Source organism: Passer domesticus, chromosome 5, assembly GCF_036417665.1.
Source record: "Passer domesticus isolate bPasDom1 chromosome 5, bPasDom1.hap1, whole genome shotgun sequence".
Classification (NCBI taxonomy): domain Eukaryota; kingdom Metazoa; phylum Chordata; class Aves; order Passeriformes; family Passeridae; genus Passer; species Passer domesticus.
Window position 1 is genome coordinate 20,637,622 of NC_087478.1, and position 24,905 is coordinate 20,662,526.

Genomic DNA, 24,905 nt, shown 5'->3' on the forward strand with positions numbered 1-24,905 from the left:
ACCTGTTCCAGTGCTCAGTCACTGGAGAGTAAAGTTCTTCCTCATATTCAGGTGGAGCTTCCACCCACACACCTTGTTGTTGCTCAGACAAACAGCACCTCTGCTTTGCCATTGCTGCTCCTAGACACACACAGAGGCACAGCAAAAGCTCCAGGTGTCATCATCACTTGTAAGGAGTCCTATCACCACTTGGTCTGCCCTCAGACCTTGCTTCCATGTAGCACTCCCATGAACTTCCCTGAATATCTGTTCTAGTATCTCACTAGTTTTGATGTTAGGAACAATTTTCATAATTCCACACATTCAGAACATTTTATTTTCTTCAATTCTTTCACTGGATTTTTTCTTGGCTGTAGGAAAATCAGATCCTTAGATGCCTAATACATATTCTTCCCTTATACAATTTGCTGAGATTAAAAATTCTAACCTTTTAATTATATATGAACTGAAAAAAAAATAGGAGAATCTCTGTAAACAGTCCTGTATTCAAAACATTTTTTGAATGTTCAAAGTGGAAAAGGTCACACATATTTAATTTAGTATTGGTCCTCCTGCAGGAGAAGTTTGTCCATCTCCTTCACCCATTAAACAAGTAACCCCTCAAGCCTGGTCAACATTAGAATCTCAGGACCACAATATTAATAGTTATATTTCATTATCTGAAGAATGAATTAAAGTTATTAGCCTTTTTGTAGCTAGATTAGAGACAAATGACAGATCATTCAATTTTTGTGAAGCCTGGATATTTTCAACAAGTTAGTGAAAGCAGAGTCCTTCGAAAAGCCAGAGTTGAAAACCTTTCCATTTTCCTGTAGTAATACTCTTTGCCTGAATGTGACAAAATTCTCATTGTGGTTAAATGAGTTGTGAGGTTTCTGTCCTGTTAAGCAGGGAAAGGAACCATATTTAATTAAAATTTTTTGTAGTTTAGTCTGCCAGAACTTTTCTGTAGTTTAGCCTGCCAGCAAGTCCACTGATGAGCAGAGAAAAGAAAGAGAGCAGAGAGACAGACATGACAGGGCATACTGAAAATGAGATGAAAAAGGAAACACTGGAACACTTCATTCTTCCTGTGAAAAAGTTGCTCTGGTACTGCAAAAAAGGCTCAGCTCCACTGTCCAGAGACAGGAAAGCTGAATATATGTAATAATTACAACTGGATGAGTGCCATGAATACTCATTCACATTCTAAATGGATTTGCTTTGATTGTATTTATGTCATCTTTCTTGTTTGGTTGTGGTAGATATTCTAGTGAGCTTGTGGTAAATAGTGGCTAACAGTTGATTAATGTAAACTCCTAGGATATACATATGAGCTTTAACAATATAGTATGAATAATTCAGAATCTTTAGCAGAAGAGATGTAAACAAACATAAAACACTTCCCCTGCCCACCTTTCCCCCCCCCCCCAAAAAAAAAATCATTCTTTCTTTCCTTTGGGGTGTGATAAAACATAAAAATATATGTTAGTGAGGATCACTGAGAATTTTTAACAAAGAAATCTTTCCTTTTATGTACTAACAGTGCACTGTGCAGCCTCTGAATAATCCTAGCAAATCCTCCCCAAGTGATCTTCTATACTTATAAAGGATTGACAGTTTACTACCTTTAGAATTCTAGTGACCATTGCAACAGCAGAGCTTATGAGAAACTTTGAGTATTAAAAATAGTTGCTCTTGTAGCTTTGTTGTGAGTTTGAATTTGGCACTTGCATGTTACAAATACTGCATGTGCTTTCTATGAAATACAGTTCTTCTGCAATGCATTAATAGCCTGTTTTCTGCAGTTTTCTGTGAGAAACTTTTGTCAAATCATACTACAGCAAACCATGGAGAACCACTGCAAAATGAAACGTTGCCAAAAATAATGTAAATGCATAGTTAGTTAGAATTAAGTGAATTAGTAGGAAATTAGGGAATCTTGTATACAGACTTCTAAAACTCAGAAGAAGAGTGCCATGTGTGTTTTGGGTTATACTCAGCTATAATTCACTGCACTGCCAGAATTTGACATAGCCACAGTTGCACCACATCAGTCACTAGCTGTAAACCAAGTATGTTCAGCTATAAAGATTAGTCAATGTTAAATTGCATTAGGGTAAGGAGTTTACTCACTAATTATTATATTTATAGTCCCATTGCCTGCAGTATCGATAACCGTGGGCATGGACTTAACAAGAATGTTGTTTTGCAGCTTAGTTTATTCTGAGTGTGACTTTTAATTGGGTTGTTGTTTTGGTTTTGTTTTTTTGTTTTTTTCTTTTTAATAAGAGATGGCCTTTAACTGCAATGGCCCTTTCCACAGTATGTCTGACTTGCTGCACAAGTCTGCATGTGCCTCTCAAAGTTTGATGATGCCATTCAGATTCAGGCTCAGCTGCAGTCTGTTTTCAGGGAACAGGGCTGATGTGAGTCCCCTGTGCCTTGGAGAAGGCAGCCAGGGTGCAAGGCAGACTGCTGAGGAGACCCAAATGTGGCAGTAACAGCACAGCCCTGGTGACACTGCCAGGTCTTTTTGTGCAAGTGTCTGAGTTTGCTGAATTGGCTGTGTGGTCTGTCAAGAGACAAGACAGGTATGGAAGATATTAACAGAGTTAATGGCTTTTAATAAGGCTGTGGGCAGCACAGTTCCCTTTACCTCCAAGGCTGAGCAGCAGGGCCAAACTAATCTTACCTCTAGTGCTGACCACTAAAAAGCCAGTTGGTCTACACAACTGAGAAATTTTGAGCCAGGCAGTTTTAACACTTGATTTGTTGCTACAGATGTACTCATGCTGATCACTTAAATAGAACCTTAATTGGCTCAGCCATCTGGAAAGAAGGCAGGATGAGAGAACTTGCTCTTGAGGGAGAGTGCTGAGGGACTGGGTAGGATCAAGAACTGTCAGGGAGGGGTAGCAAAGGATCAGGGCACTAGATGGGAACCTTTAGCTCAGAGATGGGGACTGCTGCAGAGAGCACAGGGCAGCTGGCCAGCCCTGACAGGGACAGAGGGAAAACTGTCCATGTCAGAGGGCTGTGCAGAATTTGCTCTGGTCCGGAAGCCACAAAACTAGCAAAACCAAGACTAGAATAAAGGACTTTTCTGGAGATGGAGTGGTCCGTGTAAAAAAGGTAATATTTATTTATTTAATTTTCCTAGCATATCAAGTAGTTTATTATTTTCTATTTAAAATGTTAACTGATTTACTTTATATTATAATAAAACCTATTTATTTTAGGGAATAGTTTGTTTGTTTTTTAAAGCTTTCAAGCCCCTCACTTGCCTTTGAGTAGTCCTATAAGAAAGTGGATTACAGAGGACACTTGAACACTGTGGGAAGCTTGCAGTCTCATCACCCAGCTGTGATGAGCTATTGCCTGGCCCCACCAATACTAACTTGAGCCTGGTTGAAGACCAAATTGTTATAATACAGTTTATTTGTCTCCTTGGTTGCTCTGCAACCAGCAACAGCAGGTTTCCTGTTGTTAGATCACCCTGACACTCTGCAAAGGAATGTGGAGGCATTGAACCTTGTGACAGAGGAATTTGCAGACTGCTTGAGTAGCCAGGAGAGTTTTCAGAATCTGACAGAAACTCCCATTAACCTCCCACTGTCATTGTTCAGAATACCTGGGGAAAGTGGTGTTTATCTGCATAGCCACATGACATATTTATCTTTTAAAAGACATCATGATCACTCTGCATGTTTGGCTGCAGTAGATTCACAGCAGTCACTGTCTACACATAGCTAGTGCACAAGGACCCAAAGTGAAATGGGAGCCCCTTGATGGGTCTGTTAACACAGCAGAAATCTCTATTGCATACTGTCTTGACCTCAGCAGCCAGAAGAGACTGGTTTTGAAGGTCAAGCTATCAGCCCTGCTCTGGACAGGGCTGCAGAGCTGGCCTCTGGCACCTCTGGGCAGGCAGGAGGAATGTGCCTGGTTGCCAATGATTGCTGTTAGATGGCAGCTGCCTCTTCCAAGGGAAAAGCAATGAGCCTGGAGAGGCTGTCCTATAGGAAAAGCTGATTGGGATGAGCCAGCATTGAGTTGTGCCAGCATTGAGTTGTGCCTGTCTTATTACTGGAGACAGAAAAAGGGAGTTGTATTGCCCTCATCAGGGGTTAAAACAGAGAAAGCAGAAGTAGTTGGCTCTGTATCAATTTGGCCCTGAGTACCATAGCTGGGAATGTAAGTTGTTTTCAAGAAGTATTTTCTTTGTATTGATAAATAATTGTGTTCTATAGAGATCTTAAACTGTTAAATCCAGTTGAAAGCAGTTTTCATAGCAAAAGGGAAGCTGACCAAGAGAATTATGGATGATTTTTGGACATGAAAGTTACTGTGTCACACATCAGGAAAGTAGAGGAAAGGGTAATTTTGTTGAAATGCAGGCAATTTTTTTAAAGTGTATCCAAGAGTTGGCTGAGAACCTAATTTGAGCTACTGCTGTTCAGTTCTTTTAAGAATCCAACCCTTGGGAGCCCAGTGCTGCTGTGCCCTGCTACTCAGCAGTACACAAAAACATCTCTTACCCTGAACTATATTCTTCTGTCTTCTTCATAAGTAAAGTTATAATCATGCAGGATATGTTTTAGAAAAAACTGACCCTGTTCTGAAAAAGAATAAAATACAATTTTTTGGGTGGTATTTTTAGGTATTGTTCCACTATAGTTGGATGAATTTATTTTTATTTTGGGGAAAAAGGGTGGTGAGGAAGAAAACATATACTGGAATTTAATTTGGAAGAACCATGAAGATAGGAAGTTTGCCAGGATATCTGAAACTTATGCCTACGTGTTGAACCTGTAAATCTTTTACAGAGCTACATATATGTAAATTGGCTGATTGTTAATGTTTGCAAAGATTAAGAATAGAGGTAGTGACCTGAAGCTAGGTTAGAGGGGACAGTGATTGATGTCTCTCTATAACTAATCCCAGTAAGGAATTCCAGATTCCCATGCTTTACATATTTGTGCTGTTGTATCTCTCTCCTCCTTGTCCTTAATGTTTTTCTGGGACTTGGAAATATACAACTAAGGAAGCCTTTCATATAATAATAAAAAATACTGTTAATTTGTAAGACATAGAAGATGTTTCAGGGTTTTTTGACCCACAAATTATGTTCTTGCCTCTTTCTTCTTGATTTACACCCAGCAGATCTGGAGATTTGTCTTCCCAGATGTAAGCAGGTCCTTCAGGCAAGTGGGTCAGTAGGGCTGGCAAAGGCTGGGTGTTTCCAGGCCACAGGAGCTGTTAATATACAAACTAAATAGTTTAATCTAGTTTCAGATCAAAACTAGATTAAAAGCAAAAAAAACCCTCTTCCATGTTAGAAAATTAAGAGAGGGGGAACACTTATTTCTAAGTCATGAGATGTATCCAAAATTAAATTGTTAGCTGACATTGGCTTTGGGAGCAGCTGCTGGGAATGTAGCCTGCCCATCTGAGCACGTTTCTATGCATTGCTCTCACTGACATGAAATAATCTGTGGTCATTTATGGTCCTGCTTCATATCTGCCACATGAGGCTAATAGCTGGTGTGTTGCAAATCCATCTCCTAAATTTCTCTTGGAAGCACTTGTTGAAGAGGCCTCGCCCACCACTGATGTAAACTTGTGTGAGCCCTTTAACCCTGGAGGCTGGGGGCTCAGCCTCACGAGACTGAGCTGGCTGGCTTGGAACCAGGGTGCTCCAGGGATACGTAGGAGGCTCAGAATTACATCTAATAATAAAGTAATAGCATCTTTATGCATTTTTTTATATATCCTCTTAAGTTCATTTAAGATTTCTGATTCTTTCCACAAAAATGGCACAGCCATACAATATTAATTTAGAGCTTGCTTTGAACCAAAAAAGGTAATTATTTCAGAAAAAAGGAGAAAGGGATGGTGCAAGTTAAACCTCATGATTAGTGCTCCCTGATCTTTCATACTGTTAGAATTTAATACTGAATCAAATTCAAAGGAAACAAATTAGAAGAATCCTAAAATATTGTTCAGTGCAACTCTGGACCTGATCTCTGAGCTTGGTCTATTTTTAAAGACAACATTAATGGATAAGCAATTACTGACTAATGTTTTTCTCTTCTGTATTACTTTAATAAACACACTATGGAAATCAAAGTGGGATTTTTAGTGTGATTTCACATCTGAATTTTAGTCTTTATTCACTGGAATATGTTTTTCTTGAAATATATGTTTTCCTTTACTGTTGATTAAATGACAGATATGCTTTCTTGTTAGGAAGATGATCGTACATCCCACAAGAAATCAATTTTTTTGCAAGGAAATAAAACAATTGCAACATGGCATATAAGTCTCATGTTGCCTAAATAATGAGATATTAAGGGGATTGCTCCCCAACTCACTGAAAGCTCCTTATTCAAATTAAGAAGTTTGCATACTAATTCGTGCAGATTAATTCTGTGGATATGAGAGAATTTGCACTTGGTCAATTTTCATCTCGTGACCTTTTCAAAAATAATTTTTCAGGTGATTTTTTCCTGCCTCCCCATTATTCCCTCAGAGAATTCCTGTGATAGTAAAAGAAATAATCCATGAAAATACATTACTATCAAGCAGAATTTGCTCTTCAGAGTTGAGCTTTCTTTAATATGACAGCCATAGGCCTTTGGCATGGGCAGTGTAAACAGTGGAAAACACAGATGCAGATAGAAACATCCCAGCACTGCTGAATTTTCAACTTCTCTTAAGACATGCTATTAATGACATAGCTATCCTAATACTCTATGTTTAATTTCTGTAAATAGTAAAATATGTACACATGGATATAGGCATGAAGAGGAGAGCAGAGACTGTCTTCACCACTTCTACTCCACTCTGGTGGAGGTTATTTGACTGTAAACTCCTCTCGTTGCTGCAGTTTCAGCCTGAAATTTAACTTTGTTAACAGGAAATTTCCTCAGCCATGCTGAATGGGGCTGGAGATGTGAAATGTGTGCTAGTACCTCATCTTCTTATTCCAGCAGAAGCTTGAGCCTGGCCCAGTTTCCTCGCACCGCTTGTCTTGGGGCATGTTAGGAGCCACAGTCACTGCCAGTGAAGGGCTCGGTGTCCTGGCAGCGTAGGGGAAACTCTGCCAAGCCAAGTTTGGAGAGTGCCTGCTAGGTCGTGACAGAATGAGGAAAAGGAGGAATATGTGCAGTTAACTCCAAGGCTTCACTAGTCAGTTTTATTGCAATTTGAGTTTGTTTGCAGCAGCAAAGGGCAATGGAAGTACTTGTGTGGTTTGTTTTGATGGTAGACATCATAGAAAATTTTTATGAGAAAGTCAAGATTACAAAGAATCTCTGAGTAAATACAGTTGTGCCTTTATTATCCAAAATTAGTGTAAAATTAGGAAATAATGTTTTGAATAAGACATTAGCTCAGCTTTGATCTGGTTATGAATTACTCTCAGGACCTTACAGAAATAAATTACCGAGACTTTTTTATTGTTGATTATAAACTGATCACTGCAAGTTCCAAGAAAGACAAAGAATGACTGAAAATTTAAGAAAGGAACAAGGAAAACAGATCTGAAGGTTGGCTAAATATATTACTGTCAATGAGAAAAAAGTGGATGTGGTCATCTAGCAGTTTGATAAACTTTATATAAAAAAAACAAAGAGTACATAAGAAGACAGAAAGGGAATATTTTCCCCTGAACTCAAAAGTATTATGAAGTCAAACATGTACACATTATAAGATGCATTTATTCATGTGTTTTTATTTCCATGTGGACATTTATGACAAACAGATATTATTCAGAAAAACAAAGTTTTAATGTGAAGTTTTGGGTCAAGGTGGGAGAAGACCTAATAAAGAATTATAAAAATCTCCAAAAGATAAAATACAATTATGCAGAAACCTGATTAACAAAATATCACCCAGGGGGAAAATGTGAGAACTTAAAAAATGTATTAGTAAAATGGAAATATAAATGTCTTTTACTGAAAAGAAGAAAACTGTTAAAATCATTAGTAATTTAAAAAAAAGAGAGAAAAAAAGTAACATTACATCTAGGAATGATCTGTTTGGAATAATTATGCCACGGAGAAATTTCATATAGTTACAGCTATAAATTAAAAGTTCCTACATAATTTTGACAAACTACCTTTATTCAATTTTGTGTTTCACCAGAATAAATTATCTAAGGAAATGAATTTGAACTTTACTCTAAGTCAAGCATAATAGTTAATGGTTTTGGCTGATTAACATCTTTGCTCAACAATAACACAACTGATCAAACATCTGAGATAAAGGCCAGCATGGTTGATGACATTAGCATGTCATCATCACACAGACAACATCAATTATGAGAGGCATAACTCTAGCACTTCCAATTATCTGTCATCACCTGGAATAATTAAAAATAAAAAAGCTAGCAAATGATTGGGGAAAGGATTTAAATATTTTTCTTTCTCATGTTGCATCTCAGCAGACATTGTTATGGTATTACTGACTCACATTTTATTTGATAAAAGTCCACATAAAAGATTTTGCTGTCATGAAGGCAAATCCCCTGCAAACAGACACCTTTTATAGTGCCATTGTAGGCAGAGTTTTTTCCTGCTGCTTTTCATTCTGTATAAAAGCAAACATAGGACAGTTTGGGTTGGAACGGACCTTTAAAAACACCAAGTTCATCTCCTGCTGTGGGCAGGGACATCTTTTACTAGACCAGGTTGTTCAAAGTTCATCCAAGTTGGCCCTGAATGTACAGACTTAGGAAAATTAAAATTCTTACCTGGGGGTTATATCATGCAACTTATTTCAAAACAAAATTTCTCCTCCAAAATTATAAAAACCAAAAGTATAGGATGGTGTTTTATCAGAACACACCTAGTTTATTTGCAGTTCAGATAATTTGCTGACTATTGTGGACTATTTTCAGACATATATTTTGAAATTCATTACCAAGCCACTGTTTTGTAAGTTTGAGGAATATTATTAGCACTTCATGAAATGAATTCTTTCAAATCTGTGTTAACTCTACCACAATCTCTATCCTTTCATGAGGAATACACACATTTCAGTGGGAAGAGGTCTGAAAAGTCTGTGCCACAGAGAATTAGATCATGGTGCAAGACTAACAGTTCTGCCTTTTTAGCTGCTCCAGCATGCACATGAATTCTCCCAGGCTGTGAGAATGTCTCTTCTGGAAAGAAGACTTGTCCATGCAGATCCACTTCAGGTTAAACTTTGGGTTCATACAGCACCAACTACATGTCATTCAACAAGAATAAACATGGAGCTATATTTTAAGGAGACAAAAAATTGCTAAATGATAAATTAGGCTTATAAATGCTTCAAGGTTTGTGTTCTGATTTTGTACCAGGGGCACATGACGGCAGCCCAGAGGACATGTCTCTTACAGAATGTTATTATTGCCTGTTCAGCTGATGAGAAGAATATGCAGGACAATGAAAAACTTATGAAGGCTTCAGGTTTTTCCCAGCCCATACTGGTTATTGGCAAGGGAAGTTTGCCAGAATATGACAGGTGTAGTTTCCAAAAGGCATGTGTCTGCTGTCCTTAAAAGGAGCACATTGGACACCATGTACAGGAGTCTGAGGCATTCAGTGAAGCCTCTGGAATGAGGGTGGAGAAAATCATTGGGCAAACTGGAAGCATGACAACTCCTTCATCAGGAGGACTGTATTTACAGAGAGGTCCTGGCGAAGAAAATAACATCCTGTGGAAGGCGAATTACAGGCTTGCCTGACAAGTGTCCAGGATGGGTTCTGAATATGTGGAATTCAACTCACCTGGTTAATGTCATGCTCCATCCAGGAAAAACTTTCAGCAGAACTTGTTTGTTGTAGATATCTCATTGATGAATTTAATTGCTTTCAGCTCTGAAGTTAAACGGCTTACAGCTGCTTCAGAGGTGAAGAGAAGCATTGTCAAGGAGCTGTTTGAGAGAAGCAGATTGATGCAGAGACAGAGTTTGTGTAATGAATCTCACATAACTAAGATTTCTTAAGCTCTCAAGGTATGCTTCAAATATAGGAGGCCCATATATAGGCCCTTTATTGTTTTTAAATCCCATCATTTCTTTGTCTTTTACTTTTTTCATGAACAGGAAGTTTACATGTAGTTTATGTCTTGGAAATTCTCCTTTGCGTCAGTGGGCAGTGATTCCAGTGGGAAGTATCACAGAAATGGAGTACCCAGAATAAATGAGAATATTGGAGACCTCTGTCTTATCTAGCATCATTGGAAGAGAGTAATTTGCTTCAGAAACTTGGAAGACTATACAGTGATTTCTGAAGCACTTGAACTGATTCAAAGAAAATGGCTCTAAGTACAGGTCATCTTGAAAAATCATCACACTAAAGTACTTTAGATACAGTGGGTTTCTATTCAAAGTGAAAAGGAATATGTTTACAATGAATAGTGAACTTCTTGCTTATTAAAATTTTCAGTGTTGAGTAATTGGATTTTGTTTCTTTTCAGTTTGTTTGCTTTTATGCAGTAAGGAGTGTGGAAGTGTATTCAACGTGTCAAATTCTTTCCATTCAGAAACACAGACTGAATGTAGGTATAAAATATGCTTCTCCTTTCATAATATGATGAAAATTGATTTAATCTGTTTTTGTGAACTGCTTCTCCAAAAAGTGACAATAATCTCTTTCAAAGAGAACTTTCTCAGCTGTTCTGTAGTGTATAAAGAGAAATGCAAGGAATATTATGAAAATGAATGGTGTTTAGTGTTCTTTTACTATTGCTGTTTAGTATGTCAGGCCAAGAATACAGGAATACAACACCCAAGTTATTTCAGAAGCCTCCAAAATCTCCATCTTCAATCTGCAGATAAATATCACATATTATTCAGAACTTTATGCTCCCGAAATTCCCATAAGGTATTTTGTTTTGATTCTTTACCTTCCTCTTCCATACAAATCTCATTGTCCTTGATAGCATCCTGCTAAGCTTAGGAGAGCCTGTTCCTTAGGAGATTCTTTAAAAAAAGAAAACACACAATTTAAAATACAATTACAGTTCCATACAGATTTACTAACCTAGTTTTTAGAACATTTAGAGTTGTTGGAGCAGTTGTCTGTCATCATCTTGGATATGTACTTAGAAATTGGAGAACTTCAGGATGGGACACACATGACCACACTCCAATTCCACCACTGTGGAACTGCACTCAGTGCAGTTCAGATTTCACTTCTGTAATAAGAAAAAAGGAAAGAGAAGGAACGTTTAATTTTCTCTATATGCTACATGGGGATGTTAATAGAGTTTTCAGTTCCAAAAGCTTTTATGTTTTTGAAGAAAAATAATGAGCAACAAGAATGGGAAACAGCCAGGCAAAATTTCCTGTGCCTGTTAAAAGCTTTGCAGAACATGCAAGTTCTTCAGGAATTAGTGGTTTTGAATTAATTTTCATGCTTTCTAATTAGAAAGATGCCATTGAGAATAAATTTTCACTAAAGGTGGCGATCAGTGTTGGGTACTAAAGACATTTAATTTTTCTCTGGCAATAATGAAACACTTTGATCCCAGCCACTGGCAAGTTAATACACAAATAAAATTAGAGATGGTTTCCAATTTTTTTTTCAATTATAAGGACTGAAAGCTAATTCTTCAACAAAAATAATGAAGTTGAAAATACCGATAAAATCTTGTTTAATGATGGGTACATTTTACATCCATTTGCTTAAACTCTAAGACCAAAGGAAAGAAGATTGTTTCTTTGCTCAGTGCTCCAGATCTTTTGCAGCTATTCTTGACCCCATAGAGCTTCTTAAGATTTTTTCCCAAGCCAGCAGTGGGTAAAACAAGTCTGTCCTACCACAGACATCTAAAAGTTAGATGCCTTGAATAAGCCTTTGCAGTCAGTCTACAGAAAGACCCATAATTCACCTCAGCCTGGTTAAAGAACTTTAGTTGAGCGGGGAGGGAGTATTCCATCTATCTATAGATTGTGAAACAAAGATGATGGTGACCAATTTAGATATGCAAGTGTAAAATCAGAAGTAAATACCACCACACTGCTTACCCAGGCCATTTCTGGAGCTTTCTTCTCTTTCCCCTACAGTGTAGAACTTAATAAATTCAAAACTCAAGTTTTTCTATTTAAAAAACTTAACATTTTTGGTAATGCTTCTCATTTTTATTAAGAATAATTATAATTTTGAAAATCATTAATATAATTTTGTAGAAGCATAAATACTTCAAATGTCTTTGGGAAGATTCTTTTATTACATTCCTTTGCCCTGTTTTTCCAGAGATTTCTTCCTGTTGAGTAATATCTTATTCATCTTACAGTTCTTGTTGTGCTATGTAGTATTTCTGTTACTATAATTAGTCATATATTGGTGTAAAACAACTTTCCTTCTAGATTAGCATGCTGCTCTAGTACAGTACTTATCTCATTCTATAAACCTATCCTGCTAATCCTGACTGATCAACCTTTGACAAGGAAATATTGATTTTTCTTTTCCCCCTTCACATTTCTATGGATCCTGCCTTGCTGCACGTTGTACTAAATTATGCATGCTTTGAAATTTTCAGGAAATATTGCTTAACTGAAATGTTCTTCTTGGTCTGGTAATATTACCTTACTGTCTGTGATGATCCAAAGGTTTTAAACTCCATGTTAAGATGGAGCGTGGTACTGTAAGTTACAAGGCCATTGACAAGGCGTGGTAGATTGACTCGGTTCACCAGCCAAGCACCACGGAGTTACTCAGCTGTTCTGACTCCAGTGGGACAGGGGAGACAATAGGAAGAGCAAAGGTGAGAAAACCTGTGGGTTAAAACACTTAATAAGTAAAATAAAGAGGAATAATGAAATGGAATAAAAAATTAATACAAAAGTAAACACTGACCACCTCCCACAAACACGTCAATGCCCAGCCAGGCTCTCTCATCCCAAAATATCTGCACCGTCCCTGGCGCCCCCCCCCCCCCCCAAGTTTTTATTGCTAAACCTGCTTTTATATGGCAGAAAATATTCTATTTAATCAGTTTGTGTCAGTTCCCTTTGTTGTGTTCCCTCCTACCTTCTTGCACACCTTCAGCCTACTCACTGGGAGGCAGAGTGGGAATATCTTGATGCCATGGAAAAATTTCTCAGCAATAACCAAAACACAGGTGTGTTATCCACATTTTCAAAACATCACATGGTCCAAACCAGCACCATGACAGACGACCATGAACAAAATCCATCCATCCCAGCTCAATCTCCAGCCCTTATCCATACAATGTATGCCACTCTTAAGTCTTACACTATCCAATACAACCTCACTAAGCATCAGTCTCTTTCCTGTCATGTGATACATATATATACAGATATCATTCTCATAGATCACTCTTGTAAAACATTCATAAAATGTCCATTGAGTTGTGTGATGCATGACTTGGCCTTCGCGTGTTGTGGTGGTTGCTTAGGACAGGAGAGATTGTGTTAAAACATTGGCTCATGTTGGATCATCACAGTGCTTGCCTGTCTTCTTGCAAGGCTCGTTCCCCATTGCTTCAGGTGATTCTTGACATACTACTTCCCATAATATAGAAATCAAATAAAATAATTTTATTTTCACCCCAGAGTTTAATGTCTTTGGGACATATACAGCACATATCCCCATTCTTCCACATTACCCATGAGTTGTAGCCAGGTCTTAGAGCAAATTTCCCTATAGCCCTGAATTCTTGACACTGCTGACCTTGAGTGTCTGCAGGTGCCTCCTGCCAGAGACTCCAATGGAATTGTGCTTCCTGGCAGTGGCATAGAGAGCATTTCTCTCATCTGGTCCTGCCTGGAGTGGCCATGGGGACTGCATGAACTACATGCTGCTTGATCTGTGCAACAGTTTGTTGCTCAGGGCTTCAGTCAAAACAGTTCTCAGATCACTCAAGAGAAAGAGCTCACAATCAGACTGTGAGTCCTGGTATATGCATTCTACAGAAACTCATAGTGCCTAGGAAAGTTTATTTTTTTATCTGCTAACCAGTGACTTCTGTGTCACTATATCTGTCAGGGTGTGATGATGTCCCTCTTGCCATCTCATTCCCCATAACTGGATCTCTCCCCTTCCTTTGTTGTATTGAAAAATCCGCTTTTGGAACAATGAGAATTTTTCTTTCCTCTTTCTCAAACATTTTTTAAGCTTTGTTGTCCCACACAACTATGTTTTGGAGCATACGAGGTCTTCTTTGAGTATTAAAGAGAAATAGCAATCCTCAAACAAGCTGTAAATACAGCTATCTACACAAAACTTCAGCATAAAAGGACCATTCCTACAGGCTTTTCTGAGGTCTGAAAAATGAACCAGAACATTCAGCTACTGAGAAAACACACAAGGGATGTCCACAGTTAACTCAAGACATAACAAAAATAAATTAAGCTTTCCAAGAAGGCTAGGGATTGAGGGATCAATACTGACCCAGATCAGCTAACACTGGGTAGCACAACTAGAAATATTCTTTATCCTTTGAAACTCTGAGTCTTTTAATTTTTTCCACTGTTGTAAATACATCTTTATTTATTTTTCAAATTGAATTTATAATTTTTTCATAATCATTCAGTTTTGTCTTCACATGCAGAGCTGTATGTTTAAATTTCTTGAATCAGGATTGCATAGCTTGTTCCTTCTTCCTGCCTGTAAGGAAAGTTTTGTCCCAAATTCCATTCTTTCAGACAGTCTCCAGCTCTCCACCATTAAAGTTAGTCCACTGCACATTCATTCTCTCCCTAAGCATCTATCTGCTGATCTATTCTCAGGTTACCTGTAGAAGCTTGGCTGTCCAGAAGCATCCCAGCAAAAGTTTGGAAGGAAACCTCCTCAGTGTAACCCCTTGCTCTCTCCTGACCATCTCTGACAGCTGACCAGGGACCTGCAGACTGGTTTGAGAATTTCAATGTTAATTATGCAGGACAATTTCTACTCTTCATCAGCAATATTTTATTTGAATCAGTATTGGAAGTCTCTTTTCTCCTTTGTTCTGAACTTCTATCTCCATGCAGAATTTTGCTATAGCAGTGGTTATCTAAGAATGCTGAAAAAGCAGTTTTTATGGTCTAGCATGAGCTAGAAGGTCTTATCTTTGTCCTGCTGATTACTAGTTTATGATTCAAAAACATTAACAAAAATATGAGCTAGAAAACTAAGTAGAATAGACCTCTTAGGGATGCCATTTGAAATATCTTCAAAGTATGAATGTATAACAATGCAACTGCTCTTCAAGAAGAAATGTTTAAAAATAATTGATACACACAGGCATAATTTCCCCTAGAGCATTTTTTCTATGCTTACCTCTGAGTTGCTCTTAGTTTATCTAAAACATTTATTGAAGTAAAATAAAATGCATATAATTTACATCTTTGATCACTAAGTTAATTGCTCAAAGAAAAAAGAAAACTAAATTGAGTTCATGACATATTTAATTTCCATTTCTGTCTAACCAGTTTTCTAGAAATTTGTATTACTCCAAGTTTTTTCGAATATTTGGCATAAAAAATATATTTAAATATATTCTAAAATAGTTCTCAGATTACTATATGAATTATCACCCATGAATTGTGTGTGAATTTCCTCTGTTGGCTTGAGTACATATATTAAATCTAAATAGTCACTACTCCTACCATCATTGTCCCCATAGTATGCTCCATTTTTCATAATAAAATTAATGTGAGTTCCATTTACCTTTGTAAAGACATAAGCAAAGAATATGTTGAATACACCAGCACTGTTTTCAGTTTGCCTTCCCTTTTTTTTACTAAATCATTCTCCTGTAATTTCCTTTTAGTTCTGATACTTTAATAGAACTTTTCTGCAACTTCTCCAACTGAAATATATTTCATATCACAGTCCTTCAGAATTTATCAGTCTAAATGCTTGCTATTCATTTATAGCACAGATTTTTCCAGGTCTCACACAATTCTCTTTGGATTTTTGGATATTTGAAGATTTCCTAATTCTGTCTCTGAATTCTTTAAACAAGTTTGTCTTTACATATTTAGAACAGCCCCTTTCAAAAGTCACCAGTTCATTTGAACGTCTTTAATCCCTTACATCGTCTTCCCATGAAGTCTCAGTCTTATCTCCCTAGGTTGTGTCAAAGCTGTTTTCCCAATTCCCAGTAGCAAGGCTGTTATTTCATTTTCATTTCTCCAGTTTATTTCCCACCTCTGGGTTTTCAGTCAATTGCTTTCTGACAGTAAGATATGAGATATGGCTTTCCCATAGCCAAAGTCCCACCTTCCTGAAACCAGAAGTGTGTACTCAACACCAACAATCTGATCACTTGCTTTGCCTGCACCTTGACACATGGGATTCTTATAATCAAAAGGTTGTATGGATAGCAAAAAACTACGTTTTTTACCTGTCCTTTGGATGGTTCTGATGGCAGCTCAACTCTTCATCTTCTCCTCTTCTGATTTTCTGCTTCATGTAAGATTCTGAGCACAAAACAACGTGCTCTTCCTCCTTTTAATCTTCACCCACAGACAGTGCACGAACTTCTTTCCTATCTTTTCCTGTTCTTTATGTGATGATATTTTGTTGTATTACAAAGACAGTACCATGTGTTCTTTTTATTGAAAAAGGGGGAAATTCAGGCAAAAGGATTTCTTTATTTTTGACTTTTGTCTCAAAAATTCTCCTACTCTTAGACTTCCTCAGGACTTTATAGGATGTACATAAAGAAGAACTTACCCTTTTTCTGCATGAGAAGAGAAAATGAGCTGTTCCCCGCCTGGCAAAACAGAAAAAAAGGCCTTGTTTTGCTCATATACTTTAGATTCTAGACAGATAAAAGCAACAGAAAGGCTGACGCTGGAAGGGATTTTTGCCAGTCATCTAGTCCAACCTTTTACTCAAAGCAGAACAAAGTTCAGGTCAGGTTGCCCAGGAACTTATCCTATAAAGTTTTGAATATCTCCACAGATGGAGAAGATTGTGAAGAATTTTTAATTCTTGTCAATAAAATTATCTTGCTTATGATTTCACATAAATGCTCCAAATGGTTTTGAACATATATTTTATGTATATTTTATGTTTTGACTTCCATAGGAAGTCAGCAGTGACTGGGAGAGCAACAGAAAGTTTTATTTTTCTGCTGTCTAGAACCTGTTGTAATTACATAAACTTGTTATGAGGAAGAGCAGGGAGAGAAAGTCCTGAGAGGGCTGACATCTAGCCTTGGTTTAAGGCGGACCCTTATCTTATCAACCTACTGTTAATAAAGTCGTTAAAACGGTAAAGACCCAGATTTAATTTTAACTTGCTTTACTGGCCTGCTTTAGCAATGGCTAAAGGTGATAGCTTGGAAAAATATTAATCAGAGCCAGCTATTTAAAGTCAGACATGTTTTTTGGCAGTTTCTTCAGGAAAGTTCATCTAACAGCCATCAACCATGAAGATTCTTAGCTACCTCCTGGTTTACCGAAGGTTCCTGCTCATTGTCCTCACCCCACTGCTTTTACTTCCACTTCCTCTTATCATCAAAACCAAAGTAAGTGACCTGCTTGGAGAGATAATTATTTTGCATCTGTGTGTAAAGATTGAGATTCCCAGACCTTTTTAGATTAACAGACTCACAAATAGTTTGAGTTGAAAGTGACCTTGAATGAATAATGATATTTGCATTGTGATTATTTTTCTGTCAACTCAGTGCATTTTCACAGAACTACAGAGAAGAGAGCTTCAACTTAAAATTCTGTACTGGATGCATGAAGCTCAGAATCACATAGCTGTTTTCTGACATCTGGACTACATTGAGAATATTGTTATCATTATTATTTTTTGGACTCTTTAAACAGCTCTGTATGATTGACAATAGAGATGAATTGTCAGGAAAAGAGCTGCAATTACTTTCTGTTTAATAAAGGATTTTATGTTCATCACATTTTGTTGTGTCTGATAGGAAATTACTGAATTCAGTGATCTGATAAATTCTCTCTGGTTCCTAAATATAGCAAAATCTATATTTTTATTTTACTTGAAATATATTCTGGTATTCACTAACTCTTGCAGCAACTTCAAGCTGATGAAACAGCTATCTCACAATGTCATTAGTGACTCTATTTGGTCCAGCTCTGATGCCAGCAGACTGAAATGCAGTTCTGTGATGTGTCATCATGTGTGTGTTATGTATAAAAACACATAAAAATATGGTTCAGAAGTCTTTGCATCACAGTTAGATGGTGGTTACAGAGCAATGTGCCTCACACTCTCACATCACAGTTCCAATGTTTCAGTTCCCTTTCTGAGAGGAAACTCATGGGAAATTCTGAATGTGGTAGGACTTAAGTGAGATGAATATTTGCTAGGTGAATGGATATTTTCAAACTGTTTCATACATAACAAAATTTCTTCCCCAAAATAAGTGATAGCCACAGCTGACTGACTTAGGTTTAATATTGTTGTTTACCAGACAAAGGTTCCAAGAACTACATCATTAGTCTGCTCCTTTCCCAGTACCAGCCATCTCTGCTGCTCTTGAGTATTTTCATACCCTAACCAGGGGCACTAAGGATTCCAAACCATTTTTCTTAAAAACAGAAATACAAATTAAAAACTACACAAAAGAGATTTCTAATACTTTGGAAGAAACTAGGTTTACTTCACCTCATTATATTTGTCTGGGGCTGCATTTTACAGATGGCATTGAAAACTATTCTCCTAGGAGAGGGAGGGGAAAAAAAAACCAACAAAAACCCCCAAAAAGATAAAAAAAGGAAAAAAACCCTCCTGTTTTTAAGGAATTGAAGCAAAAGACACTCACTAAAATTATAAGCCTGAAAAAAAACTGTGTTTCTTGTCAGTATTGCATGATACCTTTTTTGTTAGATCATATCCTTGCCTTATTGCTACTGATGACAAAACTTCAGGAGAGAAAACATTTGACCAATTATTGACTGCAAGTACTCCTGGAGTCTTAAAGCTTTGCTTACAAAGGCAAAATGCTTTTGATTTATAGGAATTCATGGCCTGAGAATGCTCCAGAATGACCTAGAAGATGATTAATTGTCCTTGAAGGAATAGGCAGCTGACTTTTTTCCCACTGTTCCTGAGTGATAGAATTGAAATAATTTTACTATCTCAGAAAAAAATCCTCTACACCTCTTTTACTGACTGTGTTTCATATCTCATCAGGATTGTCAATAGCACACAATAACTACCCTAAACTCAGGTCCTTTGACTCATACTTTTACCAGGCATTGGGAATCTCTCTACTGATGGAGCTGTGCTTTTTGAACTGTGATATTTTTCCCCCTTGATGATCAACTAATGTTGCTATTGGTGCCTTTTGTATCCTAGGAAGCAGAATGTGCATACACGTTGTTTGTAGTTGCCATCTTTTGGCTCACAGAAGCTTTGCCACTGGCTGTTTCAGCTTTGCTCCCTGCCTTTATGTTCCCACTGTTTGGTATAATGGGATCCAAGCAGGTAATCTTTATTCTCCTCTGATTTATACTGTGCATATGAGGAATCAAAACTCCAAAGAATGAAACATATAATGTTGAAACCTGTCAGGCAATTGCATGGCTTTTCTCAGTGCCAATCACAGTAGTTCTGCCTCAAGACTTGCTTACATGCTTTGTCCTCAGGATTTGTTCACTTCTTTAAAATTATTTATTTAATAATGTCTTCTAGATAGTGGCTCAGTGTTTAAATGCCAGTTGATGGGAAAATGCTAGGTAGTTATGAAATATCCTTAATATTACAGAGGCAAAATGTCACAATAATGACACCATGTGCAAACTGCTGACTATACACCTTTGTGCCAAAGAGATGAAATCACAGCTAATCATAATCTAAGTCTATGCTTAAAGTTGTTATTTTACCTGTTGGATAGATAAAAAAGTAATGAAAACAACATTTAATTGCTGATTTAGTATGTATGTGAGATGTGACTGACAATTTTGGGCTGTTCTATCTAAAGCTTCATTTTTGATTTTGTTTTAACTAGATGCACTTTAATGCATTTCCCCTTGAATCATTTGGTTAAATGTCTTTAATAGTTCCAACGACCTAATTTTAAGAAAAAAGAGTTTCTTTATTTCATAATATAATCTTACTGATTTTTTTCATTAAATTGGTATCACCAAAGGCTAAAAGAAATTAATTATTTATCTTTTAAAAATGGGTTTATTTTCCTTTTTTTAAAATTTTTTTAAAATTTTGTTTCAGGTAGCATCTGCTTATTTTAAAGACTTTCATGTGCTATTGATTGGAGTAATTTGTTTGGCAACATCAATAGAAAAATGGAATCTTCACAAAAGAGTGGCTTTAAAAATGGTGATGCTGGTGGGTGTCAACCCTGCATGGTATGTGCTAAATAGTACCTTGAAGGATAATAATACTTGTGGAAAGCTACGCATTCCATAAATAATTGCCTACTGCTTTTTCTACAGTAGAAATCCAGCCTTTCTTTCTTGCTCAAACAAAGCAGATATTTTAATTTATATGAATGGTATGTAGGTGACACTTTAATATTTTTCTGAAATCCTAATTGAAAGTTCCCTGCAGTGCTTCTATTCCTAATAAGCATCCTTCTGAACAAAAAGTAGGATTAGATTGTAAATAATATAGGGGTCCCCGTTCTTGATGGTCATTGGAACATTCCCACCCAATGCCTACAATATAAAATTTGTTCCATGCTGATTTTTTTTTATTTCAATAATGTTTTCAAAATTCTGGACATTCCCAAAAATACAAAAATAGTTCAAGTACATAGTGAGGAGGAAAAACATCATACAACTAAGCAGGTGGTGGGGACAGGCACTTCCTCAGCTGGATGAGGTGATAAGGTAAAAGAAATCACACTTTCTGCTTACTCACTATCAATGTATATTTTTGAAAGTGAAAACTCTTGCTTTGCTTGCTTTATAAACTTGCAGGAAGGGTTTAGACTGACAGAGGCATCTGCCAGCATTCGAGTAAGGCTGCTTGTAAGATCTACAGAGCAAGTTTAGCCTCCCAGAATACATCATGCTCGTGAAACCTTGCCAGGAAGCAGAAAGGAAGCAAATGGTCAGAAAACCAGAAACCCCAGGCCTAAAAAATAAGATGCCCCTTAAGTGATTTAAATAATGGCACTTCATAAGAATGTTGTATTATTTCTATTCATCAGTAATTTGACTGATCTAATTTTAAATATCACATGTATTTTGATGAGTTCTACCTCTTTTGATAGCTGGTAGCTTTCTGTTTGAAAAGAATTCTCCTTACATTCTCATTCTACTGCCTCCTGTTATCTTAAGCTGTATTCTTGTGCTATGCAGGTTTAGTTATTTTGACTTCTCTTTTGAGCACTCCTAAATTCTCATCTTTTAGCTGAAATATTGAAAGGGAGAACACAAGAGGATGGTGTGCTGTGCTAAGCTGAACATTGCTGGGGAACTTGCTCTGAACAGTCAAACCTGAAGCCAGCATCTGAGGATACCCAGAGCAACTCCATAGTTGTAACCCTGAGGAAGCATCCTTCATATCTATCAAATTTCCTGGTCATGACAAAGGGATGACAAGATTGCGATGAAACGATCTGTGAAGGATGAGATGACCTGTGAAGGTAGATCTGTGATCTACCCACCCCTCAGCATCTGCTGCTCACTAGCTGTGCCCACAGCAGGCACGGTGCTGCTCTCTGCACCCTCCTCAGCTGCTCACAGCAGAGCCCGGGCAGCCTGTGCACGCTGCAGCTTCGTGCAGCCCAAGGCAGAGATATCAATACACGAGACCTCTGCATTACAGGTCATAAAGGGTTGTCGTGGTTTGGCCCGGAAATGTGTTTCTGGAAAGGTCTAAGTCGGGCCAATCAGTGGCCAAATTCAAAATTGGCATGTGATGTGGCTACTGAGGATCTGAATACGCTTCTGAGGGGGTTAAAAGCAGGAGATTCCCAGAGAACTTCTTCTTTAGGAATTTGGCGTTGGTGAGTGAAGTCTGACCTTTCCCCTGCCCAGCTGCGTCTGGGTAGGGGAGGGGGAGGCCATGACAGGGAGGAGGCTGGGAGCCTCAAAAGGTGCAAAGGTGGAGGAGAACATGCAGGGGTTGATGAGACTTGAGATGTCTAGGTAGCCTTTCTTGGAGAGAGGGACAGAGATTGTGCTGGCAGGTTAGCCGGCCAGAAGCGGGGGATGCGGCAGAGAGGTGCTTAGCAGCTGTAGGAGTCCTGGACAGGCAGAAGTGAAGATTTTAACCTCTTTGTAGACTAATAGAAACCTTACAAATACTGAATCCTCCTGAATCAAGATGAGGTGAAAGAAAGATGAGAGATGAAATGGGCAAGCGTGAGGAAAGCTGGAAGAGGAGAGAAGAATCCTGAGTAGAAGAGATGATGGAGTGGCCTTGGGCTGGACTCTTTCTTGTATAGCCATGGACAGACTCATGTTTTTTTCCTGTGACCCAGAGACTGTATTTAGGGGGAGGCAACACCCGGAAGTCAAGAGTTTTAACTGTGCTTCTGGGGGAGGCCTATGAGGCAAGGGGGGACTCCTCTCTCCCTGATGGATTTGAGGGTTGATAATTTGAGGGGTGGTGATTCTGTGGAGAAAAGGGAGGGGGAGGAGGAAAGTATCTGGAAGGTGTTCATTCTTAGCTTAGTATGTGCTCCTTTCTAGATTTGTAATAAATAAAGTGTTGTGTTTTTCCCTCCATCCCCGAATGGGAGCCTGCTTTATTCTGTTCCCAGGTCACATCTCACAGCAACCATTTTGGAAATATACCCTTCATGGGGGCCCTGGCATTGTACCAGAGTCAAACCATGACAAGGGTGCATCAGGAAGGAAAAATAGCAAGAGACTCTGGAGTTTCCATTATAGATTCTTCTGGAGAAACTCATGTGTATGTGGCCAGCAGAATCAGGACAGGGATGGTCTCCCAGTACTCAACACCAGCGAGGCTGTAGCTCAAATCCTGTGTTCAGTTCTGGGCCCTTCACTACAAGAAAGACATTGAGGTGCTGGTGCGAGTCCAGAGAAGGACAGTGAAGGGTCGGAAGCATGAGTGTTATGAGGAGCAGCTGAGGGAGCTGGGATTGTTTAGTCTGGAGAAAAAGCTTCTCAGGGGAGACCTTATCACTGTCTACAACTCCCTTGAAAGGAAGCTGTAGCCAAGGGAAGGTCGGCCTATTCTGCCAGGTGAAAAGTGAAAGGACAAGAGGACATAGCTTCAAGTTGGGCCAGAGGAGGATTAGATTGGATAATAGGAAAAATTTCTTCAGTGAGTGGTTGATGAGACATTGGAACTGGATGCCAAGGGAAGTGATTGAGTCATCATCCCTGGAGGTATTTGAAGATGTGTAGATGTGGCACTTCAGAACACAGTTTAGTGGTGGACTTGGCAGTGTTATGTCTATGGTTGGACTTGATGATCATAAGCTCAGAGCCCAGATTTCACAGCCCAGGTTTTTCTGCAATCCTGTAAAGCCTTTCTATCATTTGAGCTATGCAGTAAAGTCTGCAGACTAGCAGAGAAAGGTGAATATGTCTATACAACCTGTAAGGGTAATAAAATACCCTTTTTTTTGGTATTTTTTTTTGCACTACAAAGCAAAGAGTGACTTTGTAGCTGGATATAATGAAATAATTATCCAAGATTTCGTGCATAATATTTTTATAACAATTGTCACAGAGAAAATAATGCAGAAAAACTGGGGCTGAAAAGAACAGGATATATTTTATTATTTTGCAATAATTTTTAGTGTCCCTCGGTAGAGCCCACCACATTGTACCAAATGGTCACCTGACCATCCATTATACCTGACCATCAATCCATCTAATGCTGGAGATTTATGATGAGTCATTTTGGAATACATTAGTGAATGTCTTAATTTGCTTTTATTTTTAAATCCTCTTGCAAGTTCTACTAAAGTGGCTTTTCCTGCAGTGTGAAAATTCATATTCAGTGTGCTTATTCTGACCCATATTTTCTGTATAAGAAACAATTCCTCCTCAACTTCTGTCTGCAGACCTAATTCAAAACTGCCTAAATTAATGGGTTTTATACTACTGATGACAATTTGTGTTGAATCAGGTCTGTGACTTGCTGGTCTACAGATCATTTCATCATTGCAGTCAAAAGTGCACAAGGAAAGACAAGGTTCCCCTACTGAGAAAAAATCCAGTTTGAAATGTTGTTGACATTTAAATAAAAGGCTATAAGAGACATTTTGATGGTATTTTTACATCATCAAGTAATGTTTACATGATTTTTATATAATATCTATATTGGCTTCGTGTACTAAGTAAAATTGACTTTTTTGTGAAGCTTCTGATCAAGGATACGCAAAGAACTTTACAAATTGCACAGAAGTCTTCTGATGGAAAGGTGCAACACCACCATCTCTCCACTAAGTTCTCTTGCTGTGATGATGTATGGCAGGTGTTTAATGTCAGTGACAGCACCTTGGAACAGGGATTTAAGAGGTCTGTTCACATTTCCAACTCCAAGAAATGCATTAAAAACAACATTGTGACCTGTATTCTAAATTTACAATCCAACTTCACCAGATATGACATGGAATATTTGATTTTTCAGTTATTGATGCAATTCAGTGTATTGCATTACTATTTGTAGTAAACTGACAAAAAGTTGAGCCAAGTGCAGATTAAGGAGTTGTAATGACCTTGCCTTTCTCGTTTAATATCAAAAGATGGCAATTATTGAAGCCCAAATAATGCCTATACTTGTCTTGGTGCTCTGAATAAGAACTAAGTTTTGTACCTCTTTCTGATTTTTTAATATTTCTTCCTATAACAACTGAACCGGTATAAGTAGAGAACTTAACTGTCTAAGTGATAACTCCAGGGTTTTGACCTAGACTGTACAATATGAGATTAATAGCATCAGCAGCATTTTAACTTTCTTTTGAATTTCTTACATGCATGGTGCTCTTTCTTCAAAGATGGTTCAAATACATTATAATTCTATAAATAAATATTATTGCTTTTT

At 37.8% G+C, this 24,905-nt stretch overlaps 1 protein-coding gene and 1 long non-coding RNA gene across 10 annotated transcripts in view; one reads left to right on the plus strand and one right to left on the minus strand.

Annotated features, from left to right (window-relative positions):
- Positions 1 to 7,732: 7,732 nt before the first annotated feature.
- Positions 7,733 to 17,333, minus strand: LOC135301806 (uncharacterized). 5 transcript variants are annotated; one of them, XR_010363544.1, is made up of 5 exons: positions 16,662 to 17,333; positions 14,734 to 16,488; positions 12,563 to 12,751; positions 11,016 to 11,169; positions 7,733 to 9,904 (listed from the first exon to the last, which is right to left on the minus strand). It is a non-coding gene; the product is annotated as an uncharacterized LOC135301806 (long non-coding RNA). The 5 variants fall into 5 exon arrangements; XR_010363543.1 differs by having other exon boundaries at positions 14,734 to 14,848; positions 16,330 to 17,333; XR_010363545.1 differs by having other exon boundaries at positions 7,733 to 9,212; positions 9,759 to 9,904; positions 14,734 to 17,333.
- The window catches only part of SLC13A1 (solute carrier family 13 member 1), a 29,624-nt gene continuing 22,045 nt past the window's right edge, over positions 17,327 to 24,905 (plus strand). For all 5 annotated transcript variants that reach the window (XM_064422253.1, XM_064422255.1, XM_064422252.1 and 2 more), the window contains exons 1-3: positions 17,327 to 17,460; positions 19,269 to 19,397; positions 20,142 to 20,278. In XM_064422253.1, coding sequence (XP_064278323.1) covers positions 17,362 to 17,460; positions 19,269 to 19,397; positions 20,142 to 20,278 — 365 coding nt within the window. In that variant the 5' untranslated portion in view covers positions 17,327 to 17,361. The remainder of the gene's footprint in view (positions 17,461 to 19,268; positions 19,398 to 20,141; positions 20,279 to 24,905) is intronic.